This window comes from Trichosurus vulpecula, chromosome 5 (genome assembly GCF_011100635.1).
Source record: "Trichosurus vulpecula isolate mTriVul1 chromosome 5, mTriVul1.pri, whole genome shotgun sequence".
Lineage (NCBI taxonomy): Eukaryota > Metazoa > Chordata > Mammalia > Diprotodontia > Phalangeridae > Trichosurus > Trichosurus vulpecula.
In genome coordinates, this window is record NC_050577.1 from 141,805,327 (window position 1) to 141,827,710 (window position 22,384).

At 36.1% G+C, this 22,384-nt stretch overlaps 2 protein-coding genes across 2 annotated transcripts in view; one reads left to right on the forward strand and one right to left on the reverse strand.

The window, feature by feature from the left end:
• Nucleotides 1-22,384, forward strand: part of IMMP2L (inner mitochondrial membrane peptidase subunit 2) — a 458,439-nt gene that overhangs the window by 172,278 nt on the left and 263,777 nt on the right. The gene's annotated exons all lie outside the window — the stretch shown is intronic.
• On the reverse strand, nucleotides 5,168-5,479 carry LOC118850069 (40S ribosomal protein S21-like). Its single transcript, XM_036759268.1, has one exon. The coding sequence runs from the start codon at nucleotides 5,477-5,479 to the stop codon at nucleotides 5,168-5,170; it is 312 nt and encodes a 103-aa protein (XP_036615163.1).

Here is a 22,384-nt window from a genome sequence, read left to right on the forward strand (position 1 = left end):
GTGGTAGCAGGAAGGGAAAGGCAAGTTTTAAAAGCAATTCCAGATTCTTCTGTCCCCTAAAGTTCTAGTTTTAAGCTCAGAACCATTATTTAGGAAGCTGGGGGTTTATTCTTCCTGCTACAACAATGGAACTAGCAGGTTCACAGCAAGGAAAGGCACGTTGTTCAGTAAGTGGGAAGATCAGCAGCTAAAGTGACCTTTTTCAAACTTACCTCTGACCCAGAAACCTCAGCTGCAAAAGCAGCCTAACCAGAAGGTAAATGCTCTTGGGACGGATATTGGGTAGAGCTCTGGAGGCTTTACTTAGGAGAGGATAAGTAATTTCTGTCTAGCCCTATCAGTAAAACATAGCCAAAGAAAGACTGTATATTCTGATAACATTGCCGAGGACTGTGGAGAAGCAGTGATGTTCTTAACCCTTTCTGATTGGATCCAGTGACCCTGATCTCCATGCTTACTTTTCCTCACACAAGATACACCATCTCCCAAGTCTGAGCATCTTCAGAGGCTTCTCTCTGTGTCTAGAATTCTCTTCCCCACTCATCTCTGTCTCTTCCCTCCCTTATTTCCTTTAAGTTCCAACTAAAATTCTACCTTCTACCAGAAACTTTTCCCTATCCCCCTTAACACTAATGCCTTACTGTTTATTATCTCCAATTTATTCAGTAGACCAGATGTCCAAAAACTCTTGGTTCAGTTTTAAGCTTTTGAAGCTTAAGACTTTTGGAACCCTCATAGTTGCTTGGGTATTGTCTCCCCTACTAGATTTTAAGCTTCTGGAGTTCAGGGACTGCTTTTGCTTTTCTTTGTAACCCCAGTGTTCAGCATAGTGCCTGCCATATAGTAAAGTACTTAAGAAATTTTTGTTGAATACTTGCCTAGTAGGTTTTCTTGTCAGGAGCTATGGCTTGCCCAGCCTGAGCAGCTAAATAGGCCACTGGAAGCTGCAACGCTATTTCCCTCTTCTTCCAGAAGTCCCATGGCAGGATAATCTTTAAAATAGAATATATTCTTAATATTTTTGAGAGATAAAAGAGGAAATCAAGCCTATGTACCCCTCTGGTTGGTATTTAAAGTTCTTCAAACTGCTTTTTTCTTGCCTTTTCAGTGTGCTTATAATTTTCTCCCCTTCATTCACATTGTGATCCAGTTATACTATCCTACTTGCTATTTCTTGCTCATGTAACTATCCCAGACTTTGCATTGATTGCCCTCTCCATTTCTAGAATACACTCCCACCTTACTTCTGCCTCTCACCATCCCCACTTATGCAGCTCAAATTCTTTGTTCTGTAGGAGGTTGTGTTCTGCAAGCCTCTAGTACAGTCCTTGTTGGAACCACATTTCATGTACTCTGTATATCCTGCATGGACCTGGTTATTTTCAGGTTTTTCTCCTCCATTAGAATATGGGATCCTTGATGGTAGGATCACTTTTTTTTTTTATCTTTGTAGCACTAGGAGTTCTTACTGTCGCTGGGATATAGTATATGCATAATAAATGCCTATTGATGACTGACTGACTTTGTGTGCATGTTTCCACCACTTATGTAGATACCAAGAATCTTTTTTTTTAATTTTTTAAATTTTTTTATTTAATTTATTTAATATATTTAGTTTTCAGCATTGATTTTCACAAGAGTTTGAATTACAAATTTTCTCCCCATTTCTACCCTCCCCCCCACTCCAACATGGTGTATATTATGGTTGCACCATTCCCCAGTCAGCCCTCCCATCTGTCACCCCACTCCCCTCCCATCCCCCTTTCCCTTCTTCTCTTTTAGGGCAAGATAAATTTCTATGCCCCATTTCCTGTATATCTCATTTCCTAGTTGCATGCAAAAACTTTTTTTCTTTTTTGTTGTTTTTGAACGTCCATTTTTAAAACTTTGAGTTCCAAATTCTCTCCCCTCTTCCCTCCCTGCCCACCCTCCCTAAGAAGGCAAGCAAGTCAACATAGGCCACATGTGTATCATTATGTAAAACCCTTCCACTATATTCATGTTGTGAAAGATTAACTATGTTTTGCTCCTTCCTAACCTATCCCCCTTTATTGAATTTTCTCCTTTGACCCTGTCCCTTTTCGAAAGTGTTTGTTTTTGATTACCTCCTTCCCCCATCTACCCTCCCTTCTATCATCCCCCCTTTTTTATCTTCTTCCTCCTTCTTTCCTGTGGGGTAAGATACCCAATTGAGTGTGTATGGTATTCCCTCCTCAGGTCAAATCCGATGAGAGCAAGATTTACTCATTCCTCCTCACCTGTCCCCTCTACCCTTCCTAGATAACCGCTTTTTCTTGCCACTTTTATGTGAGATAATTTACCCCATTCTATCTCTCCCTTTCTCCCTTTCTCAATATATTGGTCTCTTATCCCTTAATTTGATTTTATTTTTTTAGATATCATCCCTTCATATTCAACTCACCCTGTGCCCTGTGTGTGTGTGTGTATACATACATACACACACATATATATACACACACACCTACATATATACATACATAGACACACACATATGTATATATATGTATACACACACATATATATATATATGTATGTATATATATATATATATATATATGCATATTCCTTTCAGCTACTATGATATTGAGGTCTCATGAATCATACGGATCATCTTTCCACGTAGGAATGTAGACAAAACAGTTCCACTTTAGTAAGTCCCTTATGATTTCTCTTTCTTCTTTACCTTTTCATGCTTCTCTTGATTCTTGTGTTTGAAAGTCAAATTTTCTATTCAGCTCTGGTCTTTTCACTGAGAAAGCTTGAAAGTCCTCTATTTTATTGAAAGTCCATATTTTGCCTTGGAGCATGATACTCAGTTTTGCTGGGTAGGTGATTCTTGGTTTTAATCCTAGCTCCATTGACCTCCGGAATATCGTATTCCAAGCCCTTCGGTCCCTTAATTGGAAGCTGCCAGATCCTGTGTTATCCTGATTGTTTTTCCACAATATTCAAATTATTTCTTTCTGGCTGCTTGCAGTATTTTCTCCTTGACCTGGGAGCTCTGGAATTTGGCAACAATGTTCCTAGGAGTTTTCTTTTTGGGATCTATTTGGGGAGGCGATTGGTGGATTCTTTCAATTTCTATTTTACCCTCTGGCTCTAGAATATCAGGGCAGTTCTGCTTGATAATTTCTTGAAAGATGATGTCTAGGCTCTTTTTTTGATCATGGCTTTCAGGTAGTCCAATAATTTTTAAATGATCTCTCCTGGATCTATTTTCTAGGTCAGTGGGTTTTCCAATGAGATATTTCACATTGTCTTCCATTTTTTCATTCCTTTGGTTCTGTTTTATAATATCTTGATTTCTCATAATGTCACTAGCTTCCACTTGTTCCAATCTAATTTTTAAGGTAGTATTTTCTTCGGTGGTCTTTTGGACCTCCTTTTCCATTTGGCTAATTCTGCCTTTCAAGGCATTCTTCTCCTCATTGGCCTTTTGGAGCTTTTTTGCCATTTGAGTTAGTCTATTTTTTAAAGTGTTGTTTTCTTCAATATTTTTTTCAGTATTTTTTTGGGTCTCCTTTAGCAAGTCATTGACTTGTTTTTCATGGTTTTCTCGCATCCTTCTCATTTCTCTTCCCCATTTTTCCTCTTCTTCTCTAACTTGCTTTTCCAAATCCTTTTTGAGTTCTTCCATGGCCTGAGACCAGTTCATGTTTTTCTTGGAGGCTTTTGGTGTAGGCTCTTGGACTTTGTTGACTTCTTTAGGCTGTATGTTTTGGTCTTCTTTGTCACCAAAGAAAGATTCTAAAGTCTGAGACTGAATCTGAGTGCATTTTTGCTGCCTGGCCATGTTCCCAGCCAACTTACTTGACCCTTGAGTTTTTTGTTGGGGTATGACTGCTTGTAGAGCAAAGAGTACTTTATTCCAAGCTTGAAGGGATGTGCTGTTGATTTCAGAGCTATTTCTATACAGCCAGCTCTGCCCCACCAGCACTCCTCCTTCCTCAAGAACCACCAACCCAGACCTGACGCAAATCTTCAGCAGGCCCTGCACTCCTGCTCTGATCCACCACTTAATTCATCCCACCACGTGGGCTTGGGGCCAGAAGTAACTGCAGCTGTAGTTCTATAGCTGCACCTCCTCCGCTGCCCCTGGGGCAGTGGCCCAACCGAAACCTCTGTCCCCCGCAGCTTTTCTCACTAACCTTCTCTGTTGTCTTTGGTGTTTGTGGATTAAGAAATCTGGTAACTGCCACAGCTCACTGATTCAGGGTGCTAGGGCCTGTTCCAGCCTGCTGCTGGTCTGGTTGGTCCTGCTGCCGCCCATGCTGAGCTCCACTCCCCTCTGCTCCGTGAGCGATAGACCTTATCCAGCGACCATCCATGCTGTCCTGGGCTAGATCCCTGCTTCCCTCTGCTATTTTGTGGGTTCTGCAGTTGTAGAATTTTTTCAGAGCCATTTTTTATAGTTTTTTCGAGGGACCTAATGCGGAGCTCAAGTAAGTTCCTGCTTTTCAGCTGCCATCTTGGCTCTGCCCCCATAAGCTGATACCAAGAATCTTGTGAGACTGCCTACATATTTGGTGATGAAAGAAATGTTACTTGATGAAAACAGTGCTCAACATATGAATAGTCTGTGATCCTGAAATCAATTAAACTATACTCTCTAATGGATGATTTTAAGAGAAAGCAAAATAATGGTTCAAGAGATGGCAGACACAATTCTAAGAAACTCCACCGGGGTGTTTTATGATGTCCACTAACTTATGGCTAGTTAAAACTGCACCTATATCAGTTTTTTTTTAAATTATGCTTTAATTTGAATAACTTCATCACTATTGATTCATGCCTTTTAGAGAAGACTAACCTAGAGTTAAAGACTATGTTGGCTCTTGGAACTGTGTAACTATCTATATGTAAACAAAAAGTTGACCAGATAGTTGAACACCAGCTGACTCATTTCCTTTGGCCATTGCAATTTTTTAAACCATATAGAAGTTGTGACCTGAATCAGTGCAAAGAATGCCCAAATATATGATATAATATGTGCTTCAACTTTTCAATATGCCAGTGTATGGTATGAGTAGAGTTTGCAGGTATGTGTGTATCTCTATAGCTATCTAGATAGCTATAAATATCTAAATATATATATTTTTTTCTGTTTTTCTGATTTATTAAGACATTTTCCACAAGAATCCTTCAATTAGAAATTCTTTGAAACAATACCATCATTTTTTGCCAGTAGGAGAATAGAGTCATCAGATTCGCCCATTCTACAAATTGCTCCACAAATTTCATAAGTTTTAAACTGGCCATTGAATCTGCCTGTAACCTTGTCAACCTCAGCCACCTTCATGTGGATGGTTGTGTGGTCCTTGGCCCTGATGATCCTGTTGCCTGCAGAGCATTTCTGAGGGACATAGATATCCAGGAACTCTGCAGCGTCATTGTGAATGTCGGAGCCTGAGGCACCCAGTGCAAACGGGAAAGCAGCGGAAGAGAAAAAGGATGACATCTAAATATGTTGTTACATATAAATATGCAAGTCCCATTTAAGGAATAATATCCTCTACATTTAAGAGTAACACCTGCATTTTTATAAGTCAGTAATTGTCATTCCTAACTACCCTTTATCCATTCATTCATTTGTTCATTTATTTATTTAATTATTCATTCCTCTATGTGTGTGTGTGTGTGTGTGTGTGTGTGTGTGTGTGTGTGTAGCGTGCCTAAAGACCTGATCTTTAAACCAGGAAGATCTGAGCTCAACTCCCATCTCTGATATGTACTGAATATAGGACCCAAGCTAAGTAACTTAAACTCAGTACTCCAGGAAAAAAAATCCAAGACTAGAGGTTGCAGATAAAGTGCTGACTTTCAGTGTTTGAGAGAATTTCTTTTCCGAAGAGTGCCTCCTAATACCAATGAAGTCACAAGTCTTGCTTAGATCCCTGTTCTTTCACTTATGTTTACATTTTATTTCTCCTCCAAAAGACTTTAAATTCCTTAAAAGTATGAATCATTTTAGTCTTTGCATTTGTATCCTTTTGTGTCTAGCTCAGTGCCTGGCACTTGGTAGATGCTTTATAAAGGTTTGTACATGGATTGATTCATCTGCAGCAGTTCCTGAGATAGTCCAGGGTATTTGAGGCTTGGTGGAATATGGTCTCTCTCTCCGTTCCATCTGTTTTTCATTTTAAAAGATCACACCATGATTCCAGGGAACTGATGATGATCCATGCTTTCTGCTGCCTGACAGAGAGATGATAGATTCATAATTCCCAAAGAGACATTTATTTTTAGATGTGAACAATGTGGAAATTTGATTTGCTTGACTATGCATATTTTTAACAAGGGTTATGTTTTTCTTTTTGCAACAGAGGGCAATGGTACAAAAAGAGAAAGCAAAAGCTTAATAATTGGGAGACAAAACACTAGATAAATGAGACCTATTTTTAAGGTTGGGGAGAAGAAAAATCTAACCCTAGATCTCCTCATTTTCCTCTTTAGAATTGGATTAAATATTCATGGTAACATGTGTTCTCCTTTTGGAGTTATGAAAAAAAAAGAGAATGAATTGCTTCATAAAGTGGGTACACCTCCAAAGAGGTCTTCAAACAAGGGCTATTGATCCCCATTATATTGTAGAAGGTATTCTATTCAGGTCAGCATTTGAAGACCATTGAAGTCCCACCTAAGTCTGAGAACCTTATAACCCCCTGAATGTATCTCCCCTTCTCCACATAACTATCTAACCAAAAAAAAAAAAAGTGGAGGACATAACTGGAAACTTGGTAGATTATAAAGAATACTGAACTTGCTGTCAAAGAACATAAAATTTGAGTTCAAGTCTGGGCAATATGACCTTAGGAAACTGGTTTCAACTCTTTGTGGCTAGAGTCTTCATTTACATATTTGAAACCACTGTTTACACAGTCCTTCATTTTACATCATCTTGTACAAATCCTTCCTATATTTCTGTGGGTTCCTCTCTGTGTTGTCTTGCCCCTTTAGAATGTGACTGATGGAATGATGAGGGTACAGCCTCTGGGAACCCCCTTGAACCTGATGGGATACAGTCTCTGGGAGCTCCCTTGAACTCTCCTTGAATCTTCCTGCTAGATCTGGCCTTCCCCTAAGGCCATAAGCCTTTCATTATCTAGGCCCAACTCTCTACCTAGCCTACCCCTTTATTGTCCAGCTACTTCCTACCCTTGATACTATCAATATCCATGCCTTTAGCTACTTCCCACCCTTAATCCCATTCTCTTGGTTCCTGGAGTCTGACCTTATCCCAGTCCCATCAAGCTCCTCCTTAGACTCCTCCTCAAGACCCTCCCTACACCCCTCCTCCCACCGCCCCAGGACCACCCTAGATCCCTCCTACAATCTTTGTCTTATATAAAGTTTCATCTTGCCTCCATGAAGGAGCTCAGATTCAATATAGCCCAGATTGAATCTGGCCTGCTTGTGAAAACAAGAGTCACAAAAGGGTGAGATTTCTTAGGACAATCCATTATGGGGAATCCTTAATAAACTTTGTATTTTTCCTTGGGGAAAAAAAAAGAATGTGACTGACCTCTTTGAGAGCAAGGACCATCTCACTTTTCTCTTGGTATTAACAGGGCTTGCCATAGTACTTAGCCTTCAGTTCATCCTTTGTTCTTTAAGAGGACCGATGACATCATGAGGGTGATGCCTTGACTTACAAGTCAATTGGATTAAGTGAGGCAGAGCTGCATAAAGTCATCAGCCTCACTCTGTCCTCCAGATACTTCATTATGAATGCCTTTTACATTCACTCTTTCTATCATTAAGCAAATATTATAAGGCAGTTACTGTTTTGGTCTGGGGATACAAAGATGAAATCAAAAAAGACCTTACCTTCAAGAAGCTTAAATTTTGTTGAAGCAAGACATGTGTGCATGTAGAAGCAAGTGTGACATATAGAAGAAGTAAATATAAGTTAATTTTTAGGTAAGTAGAGCCAAATTAGTATCTGGATAGTGTTCAAATCAATAAACTCCTTATGTAGGAGATAACAATTTATTTGAGGTAATATTTTAATCATTTAATTTTCAAATTGAAGAATTCAAACAAATTTCTTATTTGAATCAGAATAATTTATGATGACAACACTTTGAGCCAAATTTTATGTAAAATGTAAAAGACCAAGGGTATCGCAGATTTGCTAAAGTAGAGCTAGAATCTAGGCTTCTATTTAGAAAAAAAGTAATCTATAACTTTCTAGGTGACAATCACTATAAATGGACGGTAACATATCCAATTTTTTTTTCCTCTTTGGCCTGACATCGTTTAATTCTCCTCCCCATGAGGAAGCTTCCTTTACCAATTTAGATTGACATGTATTTTGAAACTTAATGTTTTAGGTACTTGCTTGTGGATTCGAGTTTGATAATTTGCCTAGGATCATATAGACAGTTTATCAATTTATAGCAACAATGGGGTTTGAACCTGGGACTTCCTAGCTTCAAGACCAGCTCTATACCACACTGCCTTTCACTAATAGATACATCTACATAAAAACAAAACTCAAATGTTTTCTCTATATCCATAGGGATTCAGTAAATATAAGTATAAACCATACCGAAAAAGTCTCACTTACCATCCATCTGCAGCTCACAACACTCCTAAGTGAATCTGGAACAAGATTAAAATAGAATTGGAAAATATTTAATAAAATAAATAGAAATATAATAAAACAGAGATTATATGAATAGATGGTTTTCTAAATCAGTGTGTCACAGGGTATCATTATATGTGGTTTAGTGGCCTGCTTCTATCTGAATTCGACACCTCCACTGTAGATGTTTTGTTCTTTCTGGGTTGTGCTCTTTGTAACAGAAATTAGGAACAGCTTTACAATAATCCTTGTATTTTTTTTTTTACTAGATACCTAAATCACTATTTTAGCAAATAGCATCACAGTTTCACTCTGCTTGGTAGTGAGGAAATTATTTTTATTTTCTTCAAATGAGATAGGTACAACTTGGTGCCATGTAAAGTGTTCCCAATCTCAAGTCAGATGACTTGGGTTCAAATTCTAAATCTTCAGTACTACTTGTACAGATTTCACAAGCCATTCTATGGGCCTTAGTTTCTTCATTTGTAAAATGAGAGTGATGGGCTAGATTAATGGTATTAAACATAGGCCCTTCCCAACTGCAGTCTGAACTAGATTAAAATGTAATTGGGAAATAGTTAACAATATAAGTAAAAATACAATAGAACATAGATAGTGTTAATATGTGGTTTTCTAAGTCAATATATATACTCAAAGGAATCTCATGTTTGGTTTAGTGGCCCCTATGTCCACTTGAGTTTGACCCTACTGGTCTAAATTATCTTAGCGGTCTCTTTTAGTCCTTAATCTATAATGCTAAGCATTGAATAGTTCAATTTTCAAACCAATGGGCCCAAGACAGGTGGTTCAGAATGGGTATATATGTATATGTGTCTGTGTGTATATGTATGTATATATATACATATATATACATACACATACACATATATACATATATATGTATATATATACAATTTAACAAGTATGTAATGAATTTTAAAAATGACAAAAGTACAGCTTGATGATAAGTGACCTATTCTTTGTGCTTAAAGAGCTTTGAATGAAGTTAAGAAGTTAGGGTGCTCATGGCCGAGTTAAAAACGCATTATAATATGTGAGAGAATGCTTAAATGAATATATTTATATAATAGAAGTTCTTTTTGTTCTCTCTGCCATGTTTTTATGCCTACCAGAGGACCCCCTAAAAGTGTTTCTTTCCTTTCTAGCCCTAGCCACAGGTTACTGCATCATGTAGAATTGGAAGTAAAAATTGGATTGAGGTTCAAATCTCTTTTTCTATCTAATTATTCACTGGCCTCAAACATTTGGTTGGTTGGATTTTTTTCTTTTCTGAATTCTGTCTTGTTTTCATACAAATTCCTTGCTCAACAAAAGAGAGCAGTGATGCAGAAAAAACCATGACATTAGTCAATTTGGAATGAATATATTCGTGATTATCTCATTCCTTTGACAAAAAGTTGGTGTTTGTAGTTACTTTGCATTATTATTCAGAGCATGTATGTCACTGAACTGATGCCCTTCCTTCATCACAAAAAGGAAAACTATTCAATCCAAATTAAGTTGCTAAACTTTAGAAACAGAGGTTATTGTTGATGCTGTGATAACTGGGAATGTTTTATTTGCGTGGGAATCCTGAAAGAGCATGCATCCTTCTGCAAGAATTTCTCTTTAAAAGTGCTACCTGGTTCACACTATATGTATGGGTGTGTATACATAAACACATATACACTCACATGAACATATTTATGTATATATAGACATATATACATATGCATATATATATATATATAATATATGTGTGTATATCTATGTATATACAGAAGGAGAAACAAGAGGGACTAAAGCTTTAAAAGATTCCTAGGAAAATGATATAAATTAAGGTAATTGTTTAAAATTATTTACAGATGACCTTTCCTGGTATTCCTATTCTGGACTATTTTATACTTTTTTTTTGTAATACAATGATATTAAATTTAATTAGTAACTGATTTTCCATGTCTTTTGCATCTGCCTTCAGTTTTAGGCTTCCGTGAACATGAAATACTTATATTACCAAAAATTGTATGTTTTAATTATCATGTTGAATAGATACTTTTAAAATTTATATATACATATATATATATAGTAATTATTAAGCAAATTTATAAATGTGCTGGAATTTATAAATGTGCTAGAAATTAGCTACAGTATTTAGAAACAAATGCCTTTAGGAAAATTCCACAAAACAATATCAACTTTATCACTTGAAATCAGTTAATACTCATCCATAATAGCAAAATACATCTTCAGAAATGCCATATTCAATTCATTTTTAGTTGTAGTTAAAAACCATCCCTGGATTCCAGATTCAACATGTTTCATATCATTTCAGATACCTAGGTACATAAAACCCTGAAAATATTATGTAACACTGTATTGGTAATTAAGGTGGGACATTTTTAAGTTTTAGAATGCTAAATTAATTAAGTATCTTTGATTGAGCCTTACTAGGTGCAAAGCCCCAGGCCCAAACCCCTATTTACTAGGTGCTAAGTCCATGTGTGCATGAAGCCTCCAGGGCCCTAAGAGGAGTTGCTAAGATGAGAGCCAATAGTAGGCACCTAAATTCTGGTTGCTCAGATGATGTTTGATGATGCCTAAAGACTGTATTAAGCCGCGAGGCTTTAAAAAAAAAAAAGAAAAAAAAAAGAGAGAACAGAGTTGTTTGCTTGGGGCTCTGAGCCATAGGAGGAGTAGCACGTGACTCTGGGCTAGCCCTTGTTAAGAGCTTCCAGCTCATCAACCCAGATGTTGATGGTTTCTTGGTAACTATGAATTGTGATCTGGTCTGTTTATATTGTGTATGTAACTTGTTTGTATTTGCTCTGAAGTTCAGATTGCTGGCTTTTCCTCCTGAACTCAGTGAGATTATATGTATATGTTGGATTAACGTAAGATTGTTAACCCCTTCCAGTTACTTTCCTTGGTAAAGCAGATGAAAAGAACCTGTGCTGGCAGCGTTCTTGTTCTTGGGTTTCTGTTGGGCTTTCACCCCCACAGCAGCTGCCAGCCGAATTGTTGCAACAGACATTTTTCCATTCCCAGCCCACATCTCACAAAGAAACATATACAATTGCATAGCAATTATACTTCCCTGCATTCTCATATCTTTCAAAGTAACTAAAATAGTAAAATATTTTCTGTTGTATTAGCTTTTTCTTAACTTTTCTCCCCTAAATGGCTCCTTCTCACACCCATGCTATTTCATATGCACAGCTTATTGTAAACATTCTCTTTCTCTTTTACTTTAGGATAAAAGAACTTCCTTTTAGTTAGTGGTTTAGTAACTACTAGACATGTCATAAAGTCAACAACTGAATGTAAGGAGCAATTGCTATCCAACCTTGGTATATCATCCAGAGATTAGCACAATATAATAGATCCTTAATAAATGCTCATTGTTAATTTTAATTGTCCATGTCATTTTTAGCATTTGTAGATACCTTTGAGTAGTCTCTGTGGAAATTCCATGCACATTTGGGCACTTAATAAATACTATTTGACCACCTATATTATGAATTGGATTCTTGAATGATAAGTTTCAAAAACTTTTTTCTTAAATGCTCTACCTAATTATCTGTGAAATTTCTGTTTAATTTCTCCTGTATTTTTCCTGCCAAAAATATTTTTGAGAAATTATAAATAGTAAATGGAATATTACTAATCTCAGCTAGTTTGCACAGTGGATAGAGTGCCAGGCCTGGAGTCAAGAAAACTCAACTTGATTTCAAAATCTGGCCTCAAACACTTACTAGCTGTGTGACCCTGGATAAGTTACTTAACCCTGTTTGCCTCAGTTTCCTCGTCTATAAAATGAGCTAAAGAAGGAAACGGCAAACCACTCCAGTATACTTGCCAAGAAAATCCCAAACGAGGTCATGAAGAGACAGATGTGACTGAAAAATAACTCATCAAACCTCCATTGAAGGCTGCTTATCATAATTTTGGAGCTAGAAATGACAATATGAAACAGCTAGTATACATGCAATCTCTGCATTGGTGAATTGTTAGTATAATGGTAGTGCCAATGAAATAAATTTTTCCTGTATAGTTCTGCAGAGTCATAGCTACACCAATCTGGTTACATGAATCTCAAAGCCAAGTATCTGATAATACCTTTTATTAGATTAACAATGCTGTATTGACAGACACACATTCAGGGTAAAGAATTTCTTTCACTGGCTTCCAGAAAGCAAGCACATTTTTCAATTCAAAAAGTGTGCCTGTCTATATTAAATGGACCCATAAAAGGTATTACCTAAAACTTGGTGCTACCTTTCTGTTAATCTGGCTAAATCCAAGGAAAAAGATATAGCAATTGATCGAAACTAAGCAGATTGAAATTCTTTTTTGAAATATGAAAACAAAGATGATTTTCATAATTTGGATAAGTCATCTATCTTTTGGGACTAAGCTTCTTCAACTGTGAAATGAGAGAGTTCTTCTATTCTACAGCTATGGTTCTATGATCCTGTGTTTTGAAAATATTTTCTTACCTGAAAATGATATGTTTTATTCTTAATATGGACAGTTCACAGCAAATATGAGATAAAGATTTCTATATATAAGAAACAGGAGGAGACTTCTAGGGGTAGAGCCAAGATGGTGGTAAGAGAAAGCATTCACCCACAGTTTCCCAACATTCCTTTCCAAATGTCTTTAAAATAATGCCTCAAATCAAATTCTGGTGAGGCAGAGCCAACCAAAAGTCAGAGTGAAATATTCTTCCAGGCTAAGAAAACTTAGAAGGTTGTAAAGAGAGATCTGTGACACAGCGGTTAAAGCTGGCCCAGAGCCCACATGGATGAACACCAGTGGTGGAACTACATGGTAGGAACAGAAGAAGCATCAACTTCAGGAGTTCTCAAGCCAGAGATAGGAAGAGGACCTGGCAAGTGCTCAGAAAGAGATAGCAGGAGACCCTTGTGCTGGCACTGGAATCAGGAACAGATGCTGTTTGACAAATCCATTGACTATAACCACTTCTCCGTTATAGTTAAAGGGTAGAGAGGAGAATTTCCATTCAAGAGGGAGCTAAAGGAACAGAGAAAGAACAGATCAATGAATTGTACATGCAACTTAAAAAAAAAACTAGGAAAAGACAATAAATTAAAAATCCTCAATTAAACACTAAAATAGAAATCCTAAAAATCAAAGGAGAGATTAATAAAATTGAAAGTTTTTAAAAAATTGAACTAATAAATAAAACTAGGATCTGGTTGTATAAAAAACCCAATAAAATAGATAAACCATTGATTAATTTGACTTAAAAAAAGAGAATTATGCCAGATTACTAGTATCTAAAATGAAAAGGGTAAATGCGTCATCAACGAAGATAAAATTAAAACAATTATTAGGAGTTATTTTGCCCAATTATACGGCAACAAAACTGACAACCTAAGTGAAATGAATGAATATTTATCAAAAAAGGGCCAAAATTAACAGAAGAGCAAATAGAATACTTTAATAATGCTATCTTAGAAAAAGAAATGGAACAGGCCTGGAATGAGTTCCCTAAAGGAAAAAAAAAATCCCAGGGACCAGATGTATTTAAAAGGGAGTTTTCCCAAACATTTAAGGAACAATTTCTCCCAACACTATTTAAACTATTTGAAAAAATAATTGGCAAAGAAAGAGGCCCACCAATTTCCTTTTATTATACAAACATGGTTTTGATACTTATCAGGGAAAGCAAAACCGCAAAAAGAAAACAATAGACCTATTTCCTAAATATCTATGCAAAAATTTTAAATAAAATAATGTGAGAGAGAGTACAGTAATATATCACAAAGATTATACACTATGACCAGGTGGGAAATTTATACCTGAAAAACAGGATTGGTTCAATATTAGGAAAACTGTCAGAATAATTGACCATGTCAAAACAGAAACAACAAAAATTTTATGACTACATTAAAAGAGGCAGGGAAAAAACAAATTTTGATAAAATACAATACCTATTCTTATTAAAAACACTAGATTTCATAGGAATACATGGAGACCTCACAATGATAAACAGTGTCTATCCAAAAGCAAGGACAATCATGATCTGTAAGTGACATCAATTTGAAGTGTTCTCAGTAAGATCAGGGGTAAAATAAAGATGTCCATTATTACCGCTGTTATTCAGTATTTTACTAGAAATTCTACCTATAGTAGTAAGACAGGGAAAAGAAATTGAAGGAGGAAAAAAAATAGGCAATGAGGGGTGAAAAACTATTACTCTTTGTAGATTATATACTTAGAGAACCCTAGAGAATCAACTGAAAAACAAAAACTAGTTGAAAAAACAAACAACTTTAGCAAAGTTGCAGGATGTAAACTAAACTCACATAATTCTATTTTCCACCAATAAAACCCAGCAGCAAGAGATAGAAAGAGAAATTCCATTTAAAATTTCCATAGACAATAAAATCTATGAATCAAAGCTACTTAAGGCCATATAGAGATGCTTTAAAATCAGTGCTTCTTAAACTGTGAGCAATGACTCTGTGGGGTTGCAAAAATTTCCCAAAAGCAAAAGGTTTCTGAATATATAATAACCAAAAATTAATTAAAAATCAAACACGTAATGAATGTGAGGTGTTTCTGGCAGCCTTTTTCCAAGTTGCATCATGCAACTTTGCTGCAGCCTTTGTTCTGAACACAAAACAAGTCCCACTTTGCATTGTACCTGCCCTCAGGCCACACAACACCAAGGAACACTGAAAAAACAGAAAAGGGGTCACAAGTGAAAAAAGTTTAAGAAGCCATACTGTAAATCACAATTGATTAGAGACATACAAATTAAAACAATTCTGAGGTAGCACTCCACACCTATCAGAAAGGCTAATGTGACAGAAAAAGAAAATGACAAATGTTGGAGGGGGTGTAGAAAATTTAGGACACTAATTAGTGGTGGTGTTTGGAGTTGTGAAATTGATCCAACTTTTTTGGGGAGCAATTTGGAACAATGCCCAAATGACTATATGTCTCCCAAGGAGATAAAAAAAAAGAAAGAAAAGGACTTATATGTACAAAAATATTTACAGCAGCTCTTTCTATGATACTGTAGAATTGGAAAATGAGGGGGATGCCCAACAATTGAGGAATGGCTGAACAAGTTGTATATGACTGTGATGAAATACTATTGTGATATAAGAAATTGCGAAGAAGATGCTTTCAGAAAAACCTGGAAAACCTTACATTAACCGATGCAAAGTGAGCAGAAACAGAGCATAGTACACAGTAACAGCAATATTGTAAGGATGATCAACTGTGAATGACTTAGCTTTTCTCAATACTATCATCCAAAATAGTTCTAAAAAAATGCTGTCCACCTTTAGAGAAAGAATTGATGGAGTCTGAATGTAGATTGAAGCATATTATTTGCTAATTTATTTTCTTTTTTGGGGGAAGTCTGTGCTTTCTTTCACAACATGACTAGTATGGAAATATGTTTTGCATGACTGTACATGTATAACCTATATAAAATTCCTTGCCTTCCCATTGAGGGGGGAGTGAGGGAGAGAATTAAAAAGGGATATTAAAATTGTTTCACATGAAATTGAAAAAAAATAAAAGATAAAGAATAAAATACTGTATATTTTTATTTAATATTTGTCACTACCGGGTTTTACTTTGTCTTTTCTATTCCTGGTGCATCTTTCTCGACAATGTGAACTTTATTAAGAATTTCCTTTGACCATTTAAGATTCTCCATTTGTAATGGATTGTAGAACTTTCAAAAATTGGCAATCTAACTTCTCACTAGATTTATTTCCATATATTTGTACTTGTTTCTCCAATCCATGTAAACATTGCCTACACTATTGAGGCAGGTGTTTGAGTAAACTATAACTATTCTTTCAGCTTGGTTCATTGACTGCTCTGCCAGGTTCCTTGTCATATAAGCTCTGGGTTTTCTTACTTTTCCTGGCTTGCTTTCTGGGCTCTTTGGTAGTACTCTGATCTTTCCTCTACTGTAGCAGTTTATTGTTAATCGGGATTTTAAGGTACCATGGATCCTGCTAACTGATCCTTGAAATCCTTTAAGCTTTCCTTGACCACCTCAATGAGTACAATTTTGTCCTATTCTATGATGGTTTGAAGCTACCAAAACTTATTTATGTGCTTAATGAACACCCTAGTACCCCCCTCCTTAATCCCAGCATTGTTATTATAGTGTACCTCTCTCTTTGCATATCCCTTCAAGTCATGAGGAACTCAGTCGTGAATCCTGGAAAGTTCCATAGGAAGGACTTCTTTCCTTCATTAATTGTAACAACCAACTAGGCAGTCAGTAAGCGTTTATTTAGTGCCAGTATGTGTCAGGCACTGTGTTACATGCTGGAGATACACAGAAAAGCAAAGGATAGTTTTCAAGAAGCTCACAATCTATTGGAGGACACAACATGCAAGCAAATACACACACACACACACAGTCTGTTGTCATAATCATCATCCCACCTTATATTTATGTAGGACTCTGTGCTTCTCAAAGCATTTTCACATTATTTTGAGTTTTACAACAACCTTGTGGAGTCAATTGGGTAGGTGCTGTCATTCCCTTTTTACAGCTAATAAAACTGAGGTTCAGAATGTTGAAATGATTTGCTCAAAGTCTTCTGACTCTAGTGATGGATCTTTGCTCATAAAGGGCAAAAGTAAGATTTATCTCTTGTTTCAGAGGAAAACCACAGTCAGGCTATTCTAGGTACTAAGGGGATAGGCGATAAAGAGACGGGATATTGGCTGGGGATTTGTTATAGACCCTCCTTGGCTCTATAATGGCATCTCAGTGGCACAGCACTAGAGTATTAGACCTGGAGTCAGGAATACCTGGGTTTAAATCTGGCTGCAGGCACTTAACTATCTTTGTGACCTTTTTTCTTTCTTTTTTTTTGTATCTCTAGGACTTAGAGCAGTCCCTGGCACATAGTAGGTTCTTAATAAATGTCTGCTGAATGATTGATTGATTGATGCTGGACAAATCACTTAATCTTTTTGTTTTCCTCAGTTTCTTCATCTATAGAAAGCAACTTCTTCCCAGGGTTATCATGAGGATAGAATTAGATAATATTTACAAAGCAGGTTGTAAATATTAAAGTACTGTGTAAATAGTAGATCTTATCCTCACCATCATCGTCATCATTGTCATCATCGTCTTCACCATCATCACCATCATCACCATTATCATCATCATCATCCCTAGGATTAGTGGGGCAGCAGTGGTTTTGGAGGAAGGAAGCTCAGTGTAAAGGTTTTTTGTTTCTTTGTTTTTACCTTCCCTTGCTCCCTTCTCTTCTCCCTTATCATTGATATTCTTGTTACTGCAAATCTCTCTCCTGGAGAGATTTGTTGTAGGGGCAAGATAATAATAAGAGGGAGTGATTAGATAATAGTAAACCTGGAATATAGGCAACTTTTGGTAGAGAAGATGGTTGAAGGAGAAAGGGAAATAAATTTCAAGCTATAGTAATGGAAGGAAGAGGAGCTGGTAGTCACTAATAATTCTGATTGACGTTTTTTTTTTTAACACAAGGGAGGCATTTTCATAATGGCAGGGTCTGTCTCACTTCTGTATTTGTATTTGTGGTGCCTAACATTGTATCTTTCACAAAATAGGTGTTGAATAAGTATTTGTCAGTTGATTTGTCAGTCTTGTGGAGGTAGGTACTGCATCATTATGATTATGATTAGCTATTATCTTGATCTTTTTCTCTTTCTGATGGAAACTCAAATTAAGATATACCTAGAACAAATCACTGCCCTGCTTCTCTTCCTTTAGGTTTAATTGTTATATGGGCTGTTTCCCATGTGGATAACCAACTAAATGCTTTTTGTAGTTGGATGAAAGTATTAGCCTTTAACTCATCACCTGTAGACTCTCTGAAAGTATCCTTGGTACAATTTCAGTAGCAAATAAGATGACAGGAATGATCTGTACCTCATTCTGTTCCCATGTAATTGTAATTTTGATTTCTTCTTCTAGATTCTATACTTTGAAAGCCTTTTTCCCTGAACTGGGTAGCTTGGAGGTTATGAGTATTTGTTGTCACCATTTATTTAAAATATTATTGTTATCTTATTATTGTTAAAGATAATTGCAAAGGTTCATTTATATAATATTTTAAGGCTTACACAGTATTTCACACATATAATCTTATTTGATTTTGGACATTCTATGAGATTGGAATATTCACCTTTTGAGAGATGATAATAATAATAATAATTAATATTCATATAGCATTTACTATATGCTAGGCATTTTGCTAAGTGCTTTAAAATTATTTCATTTGATCTTCACAACAATCTTGGGAGCTACTAGGTGCTATTATCATCCTCCTTTTATAGATAAGGAAACTGTGCCAAAGAGAGGAAAGGTCACATAGATAAGGAAACTGTGCCAAAGAGAGGAAAGGTCACATAGCTAGCTCAGTCAGCTAGCTGACTGAGGTCAGACTTGAGCTCAGGTCTTCCTGAGTCTAGGTCTGGCATTCTTGCTGTTATAACTTTCAAATGAGAAAACTAAAGCTTATAGAAGTTAGTTAAGAGGCATTTCTATGACAATATACCCAGGAAGTGCCAGAGTAGAATTTGAACCCAGGTTTTCCTTGCTCCCAAGTCTGGCACTTGTAATTCAGCACTATAGCATCTTGTTTATCTATATTTGGGAATATGAAACAAAATGTCTTCCTTTAAAAACAAAATTGGTACCGAAAAAAACTCAGTGCCTTCTCTCAGCAGCACATCTTTCAGAACATATTGTTACTACCCCTTTGTCTTCTGGTGGCATGTGTAGTTTGTAATCTAAGCATATGATAAAATGTTCTTCAGGCTGAATCTTTATGTAAAATGTCTTCAGGTGCTGAGGTTCAGTTGAATTCAGAAGTAATGACAATCTTGAAATCTTAGGTAGATAACATATCAAACATCTTTCATTCCTATTGTATTTGGCTAGATTAACTTTATTTGTCATGGACCTTAAAGCCCATTAATATGGTGTCCTATTCAGTAATATTTTAAGTGTATGATTCAAGTGCAGCCATTATTAAATTGGAAAGGAAAGAACACGTTTACATTATTTTGACAGAATGCACCTCAGTGTAGTAGTTTAATAATCTCCAGTATTTTCTAATAATAATAAAAAAAGACCACCTATCCCTTTTCTGTGAATTTACCACAATTGCTTAGAAAGAGCATGTGCCCACTGTTGCTATTTCCCAGAACTCAGAAGGATTTAGCAAAGCATAATGAGTGTTGTATTTAAATGCAATCTTTATGCTAAACAGTTTCCCACTGATTTCTACTCTTGGCACAAATGGAAAAGCAAAGCACACTAAATGGAAAAACTAAGCTATGCTATTTCTTTTTTATAAAAATTATAGTACAACTGTGTATTTGTTGCAATATTGAATAATACCATACCTATATTAAGACACATACAGACTAGAACTAAGGATTTGGAGTTGCCTGCTGAAAGATTAGCAAGTAATATAGTTTTCATTTTTATAGTAATTGATTCACTTAGTAAATATTCAGTGCACATTTTAAAACATAAAATAATGCTTCCTAATGCATTTTACATTCCATGTTCTTGACTACTGCTTTTGTTGGAGAGTCATGCAATTGAAATGTAATCAATATGATGGAAAATCCAACCTACCAAATCTTGTCTACCTATGAGACATGTAAGTGGAGACTGTACTAATGTTCCCTTGAAATTCTGAGTTCTGCAATTTAATTCTTCCAACCTTGAAATATTACTTAAAACTCACTGAAACCCCACATTTAGTCAAGTTTCTTTTATTTAGTCTTAGAATAATTTGGTTATCTTTTCTACCTAATGTTTTATTTTAGGCAGTAGTGATATAAATATATATGACTTTTAGAATTGCCTTTAATCATATTTTCATATTCAGCCTTTTATTATAATAATTCGTGTGAATATCATAGATCCCTATTAGACTACAGGCTATATGGATGAAGGGGATATGTATTATTCTTCTTTGGATACATAGGTACTCATTACATTTTTGATGAGTGAATGAATGAATCAATGGTAATTATGCATAATTCCTTATAGCTACATACCACTACTGTCATGGACATGTTGAATCCCTCAGAGGCTCAAGATAGTCTGTAGGTCCTATATATGGCTTATAAACCTATAGCTTACTAGGCTCTCTCAATTCGGACCTTTTAATAGTCAGCCAGAAGACACAATTAACTCTTGGCAAAGGCATTTCCTGGTATCATATAGTAGCAAAAGTAGCAGTAAAAATAATCTTATGTGAATATATTCAGCATCAATGGGGAGAGCTGAAACTCATACAGTTCACTAGTGGAGAGGGACACTTATAGATAACACATTTGACCAAGGAAATTTATACTGCTGAGGATACAGGACACCCAATATCTTACGATGATTCCCTTTTACTCTTCCTTGAAGTATACAGATCTCTGGTAGGCAAGTTACTCTACTGGATCCATTGGGCCTACTCCTGAGTGGGGCATGTGGCCCTGGTGTTTGGCTGTAATCTCCATCTTTATATATATTTTAGTAAATAGTAGGTTTTTTCTAACTACATGTAAAGATAGTTTTCAACATTTTTTTTACAATATTTTGAGTTCCATTTTTTTTCTCTCTCTCCCCTCCTCAAGATGGCAAGCAATGTGATATAGGTTATACATGTGCAGTCATGTTAAACACATTTCCACATTAGTCATGTTATAAAAGAAGTAGAACAAAAGGAAAAAAAAAACGTGGAGGTGGGGAAAGAAAGTAAAAATAGAATGCTTTGATCTGTCTTTATACTCCATCAGTTCTTTCTCTGGATGTGGATGGAATTTTCCATCATGAGTCTTTTGGGGTTGTCTTATATCATTGTATTATTGAGAAGAGCTGAGTCTATCATACTTGATCATCACACAGTGCTGCTGTTTCTGTATACAATGTTCTCCTGGTTCTGTTCCCTCCACTTTGCATCAGTTCATGTAAGTCTTTCTAGATTTTTCTGAAATCTGCCTCCTTATCATTTCTTATTTCATAACAATCATATCCAACCACATGTTCAACCATTCCCCAATTACCCCTCAATTCCCAATTGTTTGCCAATACAAAAGGAGGTGCTATAAATATCTTTTGTACATGTAGGCCCTTTTCTTTTTATATGATCTGTTTGGAATACAGACCTAGTAATGCTATTGCTGGATAAAAGGATATGAATGGTTTGATTGCCTTTTGGGCATAGTTCAAAATTTCCCTCCAGAATGGTTAGATCAGCCCCCAACTCCACCAATAGTGTCCCAATTTTCTCACATCTCCAACATTTATCCTTTTCTTTTCTGTCATATTAGCCAATCTGATAGGTGGGCGGTACCTCAGAGTTGTTTTAATTTGCATTTTTCTAATCAATAGTGATTTAGAACATTTTTTCATATGACTATAGATAGCTCTAATTTCTTCATCTGAAAATTGCCTGTCCATGTCCTTTAACATTTATCAATTGGGGATCTCTACCTTACTTAGCTTCAGACTTGCTTAAAATCCTGGCTTAGGATACTGTCATGCACTTTGAAGAAAACAAGATTTCTTATTCTAGGACAAGTAAATACTTGCCCACAGACTCCACCACCTCCAGCTTTAGGGTCAGCTGAAATTCTTGTCTATAATTCTATGCTCCTTTTAGGAAGAACCATAAACTAGGACCAGTAAAAATCTCCTTTCTAGGGCCTGCCATTTCCAAAGCATGATCTCAGATCTAGGGTTCAGACAAATGACTCTTCTCAACA